The sequence below is a fragment of the Humulus lupulus genome, chromosome 1 (assembly GCF_963169125.1).
Source record: "Humulus lupulus chromosome 1, drHumLupu1.1, whole genome shotgun sequence".
Taxonomy (NCBI): Eukaryota; Viridiplantae; Streptophyta; class Magnoliopsida; order Rosales; family Cannabaceae; genus Humulus; species Humulus lupulus.
The window spans coordinates 307,825,286-307,833,280 of NC_084793.1; the positions used below are offsets into that span (position 1 = coordinate 307,825,286).

The following is a 7,995-nucleotide window of genomic DNA, read 5'->3' on the forward strand; positions in this document are numbered from 1 at the left end:
ATAAATGAGCCTCGAAATGTAGGCTCGAAAATATTGAGTAAGGACTCAACACTTGTAAAAAGTAACATGTTTCTTGATTTGTTCTTATTGGTGACCGAGCACAAACTAAGACTGTTCGAGCTTAAGCATCAAGCTCGAAAGGACGGATCTTCTCCGAAATATATGAAAACAATTCGAATCATCGTTGCAGGCTCGAAAAGGTTGATCACCGAAGGCTAAGCTCGATGGAATTGCTAGCTTAGGATGAGGCTAACCAGAATGGCGAGCTCGCGATGATAGTCGATCTCGAAAGTCAATAGATTGTATCTTCAAGGTCAATATCCAATTTGAACGCGATTGTTGTTAGAGAATCCCTATTCCATGGGGATTTATTGTAGTCTGATAATAAATACCGATTATCATGAGATATTACGTGATTAATATATTTATTTATATGTATTTCAAATTTGAATTGTAACTTCCCGAAGTAAAATGAATATATTTTTATTAACTAGTCTATAAATAAACTGAAGAATTTCATTTGTAGATACACATAATTTGGTATTAGGAATACTCTGCAAAAATTACTTTGTAAAAGCTTGAAGAGAATTCCAACACTCAATAATATTAATTTGTGGACTAGTCAGATTTTAACTGCTGAACCACGTAAAATTTCAATGCCTCAACAGATTTTGAGTAGTTTCAACAAAGGAATCGTTCCATCAAAAAAAAAAATCAACCTCACATTCACCTCAAGTACTGAAATGGTAAGAAAATATGAATTGGGGTCAATATGCAAAAATAACAAAACACCAAGTGCCCATTTGAAATTCAACACAATTTCATTTGAACGCAACTTTCTGGGCCGATAACTTTCACATAAAGTACATTTATATCCTTTTTCCCTATTCAAAAGAATCTACAAAAGACCATTGAATACAATGCACCTGCGATGCACCAGATCATGGGCTCCTTTTATGTGCGTTTAAGGGACTAGGAGCCTGGAGGAGGCTGTGAAAGGGCTTTAAAAGCGGAGTTTGCCTGTTCCAAGAACCTACTCTCTCATTGGCCTTCGCTCCCACAAACCATAACCTAGTTTTTGCGTGTGCCTTTCTCCTCCTTTCACATTTCCAGGAGCTCAGACTCAAGGGTACTCTTCCTTGTCTCTACTTTTGATTCTTATTAGCTGATCTGATCTGATCTGGGTCTGTATTTGTTTTTGTTTTTATTTTTGTATGTTTTTTTTTTCTTCGTTGAGTTTTTTCTTGCGTTTTTGGATTCGGGTATGGTTGTTTTTGTGTTCTTATATTGAACTCGCAAAAAGGTCTTTGTGATCTATCTGTTTTGCATCTGGGTCTGTTATCTTATGGTTCATTAGATCTCTGCGTGGTTCTGGCTTTTTTTTCTGAGGTGGATTTGACTGGAAGGATTGAAATTTTTGAGTTTGATTGTGAATCGATTTACTGTTGCTAGATTTCTTTTGTTTTGGACCTTGATTAAAAAGTTTTTTTTATTAAAAATACTGAATTTCCGATGTGACATTCTTTCTTGTCTAGTTATTATTACTTGCTGTGATGAACAGATGTTTTATTTACTGGAAAATTTATTTTTTTAAGACGTCAAAATCTGAGATTTATGTTCCTTGTAATGATTTCATGCATCATATCTTCTTTTATCTTTATTTGTTTTTTTTTTAAATTAGACTATTTTAATTTGTTGTGATTTTTGGGGACTGTTTGATTGCATTTGTAGATTCATTCCAATCTAATGTTGTTGAGTAATTCTAATCATTGTAGATAATGAAAATTTTCGATTTTTGAAGCCCTCTTTGTTTTGTTACATGAATGCAATACTAATTGTGTTGTGCATATCAAAATAGTTCATTTACTCATTTCAAATTCGTTATATGTTCTTCAGGAGTGATTGTTTTGCTCAAAAGCAATGGCTGATAAGCACCAACACCCATCTGTGATGAAAAAGTTCGCTGGTCAACTCCATTTGGGTTCCAGCCTTTCCAATGATGTTCAGAACCGCTATGGTGGTCTCCCCAGGCCTGCGGTCCATCAAAGGCCTTTCTCATATGGAAATTATTCCAGTGCTGCATTGCAGTCTCCTATGATGCCTTCAAGCCGAGTTGATCTGTCAATGATTACTTCAGCCTCATCGCCTGTTTTTGTCCAAGCCCCATCAGAGAAAGGAATTGCGGGTTTCGCCATTGATTTTCTCATGGGAGGAGTTTCAGCTGCTGTGTCCAAAACTGCTGCTGCCCCAATTGAGCGTGTGAAGCTCTTGATTCAAAACCAGGATGAGATGATCAAGGCTGGTAGGCTCTCTGAACCTTACAAGGGTATTGGAGAATGCTTTCGTCGTACTATCAAAGATGAAGGATTTGGATCATTGTGGCGAGGGAACACTGCTAATGTCATCCGTTATTTCCCAACTCAGGTTTGCTGCTACTCTCTTTATTGGAATCTTTTGCTCCCAAGTTGTTGATTTTCTCTGTGATAACTGCTAAGCTGACATTATTGCTTGCTTTGGTATAAACATTTTAGGCTTTGAACTTTGCATTCAAAGATTATTTCAAGAGACTCTTTAACTTCAAGAAAGACAGGGATGGCTACTGGAAATGGTTTGCTGGGAACTTGGCATCAGGTGGTGCTGCTGGTGCTTCTTCCTTACTCTTTGTTTACTCTCTTGACTACGCCAGAACCCGTCTGGCAAATGATTCTAAGGCAGCAAAGAAAGGAGGAGAGAGGCAGTTCAACGGCCTAGTCGATGTCTACAGAAAGACTCTAAAATCTGATGGTATTGCTGGCCTTTACCGTGGTTTCAACATTTCTTGTGTTGGTATCATTGTGTACCGTGGTTTATACTTCGGAATGTATGATTCTTTGAAGCCTGTGATCCTAACTGGAAAGATGCAGGTAAGATTGGTTTATGAATTTGAATAGTTATTGTGAATGTTCTTACTTGTAGTGGAAAAGATAGTAACTCGTTTGCTTTTTTCTCTTTTGGAACTTTTTTCAGGATAGTTTCTTTGCTAGTTTTGCTCTTGGTTGGGTTATCACCAATGGTGCTGGTCTTGCATCCTACCCAATTGACACCGTTCGCAGAAGAATGATGATGACGTCCGGCGAAGCCGTCAAGTACAAGAGTTCATTCGATGCATTCTCTCAAATTCTTAAGAATGAGGGTGCCAAATCTCTCTTCAAGGGAGCTGGTGCCAACATCCTACGTGCTGTCGCCGGTGCTGGTGTCTTGGCCGGTTATGACAAGCTTCAGGTCATCGTTTTCGGAAAGAAGTACGGTTCTGGGGGAGCTTAAACAACTTGAAAGAGTTGCATAACAACTTAGACCCCATTTTGCCTTGGACGTTGATGAAAATGTTATTGTTTTTTTTATTTTATTTTACTTCCGATGTCATAGTTGGGAAATTATTTTCTACTCAATAACCAACCTAGTTTTAGAGAGGTGTATGTCCCTGAGAATTGTTCCTTTTTAAAAAGGATTCCTTTTGTTTTTTTTTCCAAAATCATTGGAGTATAAGAGCTGTTGACGGCTGCTCGGCACATTTTGCTAGTTCTTATTATATACATATCATAACCAAGTTTGGTTTATTTATATGTGCCTCTGACTGTGCTATTGTCATATTCAGTTTTTCATTGAGTACATCAATCCATATAGCCAGGAATAAGAATAACTTGTTTTGTTCTTATCCTTTGTTCAAAAATAAATTTAAACTATTCACCATACAAAGGGTCTTCCTATAATAGTGATCTATCTTTATAGCCCTTTGATCTTAATCTAAAGGTTTGTATTGTTTTTATATTTGAAGACAAATATTTAATGCAATAAATAGTTACTCTTTTGATTAATCCTAAATAGATAGACAACTTGTCCTTGTTGTATAGATAGAAATTATTTAATATGATTTTGGACAAATTCAATCAAAGTATTTTTATTTTAGTATCATTGAATCACAAGTGACCTTGGTTATTTTTCTATCATTAGTTTGGTCAAGGAATATTAGTTTATTCTTTATAGCATTGGTTTGATTATATAGATGTGTTTTATCATTTTATAAATGAACGCATTCCAACGAAATTGTATACAAAAATTAGATCTCATATAGTCAACTAAGACCAGTATTATAAATAAATTAATGTTATTTGACACCTTAAGTTATCCAATAACACAAGAACCGTCACATCTTATATAGTCAACTAAAACCAATATTAATAATAAATAGATTGTTATTATTTGACACATTAAGTTACCCAACAACACAAGAACCGTTACTATTTTATTGGTTAACGATACACATAATAAATATTAAATTAAATTGTGTGAGATCGATATTAAATTTCACAAAAAATTGTGTCGGAGCTCCTTGCCCCTCAGCAATTCTCTAATAAATATTAAATAGTACTACTGGCATAACTCCCAAACGTTTTCTTCAAATGTTATAATAATACTCCAAGTAATTTATCTTGAAGAAATACAAAAGCATTCCATGTTATAGATAGTTAATTAGTAAACTTACTTCATTGTTTCATTTATCAATAAAATAGAGCTCTTTGTTTGTGTATTGTATATTGTTTAGTGTTTTCTGATTTTTGTTTTGGTTTTCTAATGTAGATATATTCCCTTGGGTTGAAGTCATTCATCTCCCAAGTCTTTTTTCTTTTTGGTCCTTTGAATAATATTCTAAAGTTCTTTACTTTGAATTTCTCAGGTTTATGTAAATGTCATTAGTAAATTTGGTTTTTTCATGTTTAAATGATTAGTGATCATTGTTTAGTAAAATGGTATATATAATATTCTTTCTTGTTTTGGAGCAGTATTTCTTTTTCTTTTCTCTTTGAATTTTTTATTCATTATTAATTAGCGCATTTGTTTTCTTCTTTGCTTCTACTCTTCCTGTTATTGCATTTGGTGAGCAACCGAGTAGAGATACAGGTTGGTCACTAAGAGTAGTCTTAATCGATGATGTATAATACATTATCCTTCAAAATTTTGAAGAATCATCACAAAAAACATGCTCCATTAGAAGTTGTAGAATAACTCTATAATTTAACTATGGTACTATACATTTCTACATTAGAGACAAATTTTAGATTCTTCAAACATTTTTAATTAGTTTTTTGTACTTGCCTTTTTGGTCTATCTCTTTCTCTCTCATATTTTTTTATATTTAAATAAATAAATAATATTTAAATAATGTTAAGAAAAAAAAAATAGAGAATCTGATGTATGATGTAATGTAAAAGTTTGAAGTAAAATAGAAAATATAAGTTTTTTGTGAGATATTTTGAAGTATAGAGTAGAGTACTCATTGAGAGTGCTCTAAGAGCCAGAATTGCTTCTTCAAAAATTTGAAGAATCATAATTAAATAGCCTTATAACAGCTCCTTTAAATTCATGATGTAAAATAGAGCTCCTCGATATTCTTTATATCTTTCTCCACATTTATAGAATTTTTAGAACTCCTCTAAACATTTTTTCTATTTTTGTATTCATTTTTCTTTCTTTCTCTCTCCAAATTTATTAAATTTTTATTTTAATTAATAAAAATATATATAGAAAAGCTGATATTTAGTGTAATGTAAAAATTTGATATAAAATAAAGAAAGTGAAGTTTTAATAATGTGTTTTGAAGAATAAAGAATAAATTTGGGTAGTGCTCTTTGTAAAGTTTTCTTAATAATTGCTCAGAACTTTGGAAGATAATAACAGACGACTAAACATTCCCTAAACCCTCTCAAACATCAAATTGCTAATGGAGTTTCGGGATCTTGAAGAAATTTTTTTTTAAAAAACGACAATAATTTTTTCTTAAAAAAAAGACAATTTTAGGATAAAACGACAAAATCTAAAAAACCAACAATTATTGACAAAACGACAATATAAATTACAATCGACAATGCTTAACAAAAAACGACAAATATTAAGAAAAACCACATTATAAGAAAAACGACAGTTATTAAAAAATGCGACAACATAATTGAAAACGCCAATTATTAAGAAAAACGATAATTATTAAAAAAAACTACAATTATTGGGAAAAGGACAATATAAATTAAAAATGACAACTATTGACAAAAATGGACAATGCAAATAAACGACAATTACAGGAAAACGACATAATATATTTTAAACGACAAAAATATGAATTCATGACAATTACACGGTGCACGTTGCAGAAGGTTCAGAACAAACCAATCAATCTTTGTTGATTTGTTTGAAAATTATTACATAAAAAAGTAATCTTGAGATTGCTTTGATTGGTTTGTCATACATATATATATATATATATTTATAGGATGGAGGATCCAAATGGGGGTGGGAAATCGTCGATTATCTATAGTGTCGTTATTAGACATTAAAGTTCTCAGCACCACATAAGGTGGTTTTTCATAATTGGTTAGCGATATTCTATATTTATTATTAAACTAAATTGTGTGAGTCTCGCTATTAGATTGCACCAATAACAATATGATAACTTCATATGGTGTGGAGTACCACTGGTACCCTTAGCATTTCTGTTATCTATATGTCCAATGATGAAGAGATTTTAACGAAGGGAAAGTGGGTTGGATTTTGAACAAGAGTCTGGGACTTGGGAAAAAAATGCTTATTACTGGGTTTGTAATGTGTTGTACACCTTTGGTCCTTCCATTGGGTTAGTTGTTTCGGTCCCATCTAGATTTTTTTGGCTAGCTATGCTTGTACTGAAAAGCTCATGAATAAGCTTCTTCTATGACTTATAGAATTGAAGAGGATTCCAATATTGACATGGGAAAGGAAGATGAGGATAGAAAGAGGGGTAAAAAAGAGAATTGAATTGGAAGATGAGAAGGTTTGTTATATTTTACAAGTCAAAAAGCTTTGGTAAAATAAACGAGAACAAGAGGGAAAGAATCCGTTGTTAAGGAGCAAATTTTGTTTTCTGTTGAGTTTTTCTAAATAATTGCTTAATATTATCCATAGTCTTTCCTTTTTGTCCTCGCATATATTTTACAAGTCAAAAAGCTTTGCTAAAAATAAAAGAGAACAAAAGGGAAAGACTCTGTTTGTTAAGGAGCAAGTTTTGTTCTCTGTTGAGTTTTTTTAAATAATTACTTAGTGTTATTCCTGTTTTTCCCGAGGACACGTGGCATGACATAATGGGTTCATGGGCTCCCTCAAAGAGATCCAGGCCCATCCTGAGCCCGATGACCAGGGAAGAAGAATGTCTTGATAGCCCAATCGTCAATGAGCCCAATAACGTTCGATGGGCGCGACCATAACCAGGTAACCAAGACCAAGATGCAGGCCCAACTCATCTTTCCGGTCCCAACCTACCTATATCCTTCGAGATGCCAATAGAGGTAGCAGTCTCACTAGTCTGGGAATAGACCTTGTCAAGAATGAACCCAAGTCCTGGTGAACGAACCAGGACTTCGGTAGATAAACTTGGACATTAGTGAAGGAACCCGGACCAGACATCCGGGTAGGGCAAGTTTGATCTTCCCTGACACTGACATGTCCCTAAGAAACACGGAAGTTGGTCTCCTCAACTAACCTGCAGAAAAGGTTACGCACGGAATGTACGCTGCTCCTAGGAAACAGTAATGCCACTACTCTGACAGATCATGTCCCCAGGATCCCCTTAGAAATCCACGCGGACTAGTCTGAGAGTACGTACTACTGATAGTTGTAGGACTTGGCCACGCCTAAGCCGGCCCAATGGGCCCTGATTACTATGTTTTATTTAGTAACATCCTTTGTATTATGCCGCCATTAGCGAGCAAACCATGATTACATTCCTATTGGGCCTGGATTAGTCCGGCCCAAGCCTATTGCACCTGACTGCCTATAAATAGGACCAGTTGTGTACTGTAGCGGGGATCCCAGATTTTCTCTTGTAAGCAATTACTCTACTTAAACTTGCATAAAACTCTATTGTCAAAAGCTCTCTAAAACCTAATACAATAGACTTGTGGACTAAGGCTAGTTAACGCCCCAATCACGTAA

At 34.3% G+C, this 7,995-nt stretch overlaps 1 protein-coding gene across 1 annotated transcript; it reads left to right on the forward strand.

The window, feature by feature from the left end:
* The first annotated feature begins 974 nt into the window (after nucleotides 1-974).
* On the forward strand, nucleotides 975-3,600 carry LOC133812756 (ADP,ATP carrier protein, mitochondrial-like). Its single transcript, XM_062246570.1, has 4 exons — nucleotides 975-1,129; nucleotides 1,897-2,424; nucleotides 2,532-2,903; nucleotides 3,007-3,600. Exons 2-4 carry the CDS (start codon nucleotides 1,921-1,923, stop codon nucleotides 3,301-3,303), a joined length of 1,173 nt encoding a protein of 390 aa, XP_062102554.1. The 5' UTR covers nucleotides 975-1,129; nucleotides 1,897-1,920; the 3' UTR covers nucleotides 3,304-3,600.
* Nucleotides 3,601-7,995: the final 4,395 nt, after the last annotated feature.

Coding starts and splice junctions, on each gene's coding strand:
- LOC133812756 (XM_062246570.1), top strand. CDS start 1,921: ATGGCTGATAAGCACCAACACCCATCTGTGATGAAAAAGTTCGCTGGT. Junction 2,425..2,531: donor TCCGTTATTTCCCAACTCAG/GTTTGCTGCTAC, acceptor TAAACATTTTAG/GCTTTGAACTTTGCATTCAA. Junction 2,904..3,006: donor TCCTAACTGGAAAGATGCAG/GTAAGATTGGTT, acceptor AACTTTTTTCAG/GATAGTTTCTTTGCTAGTTT.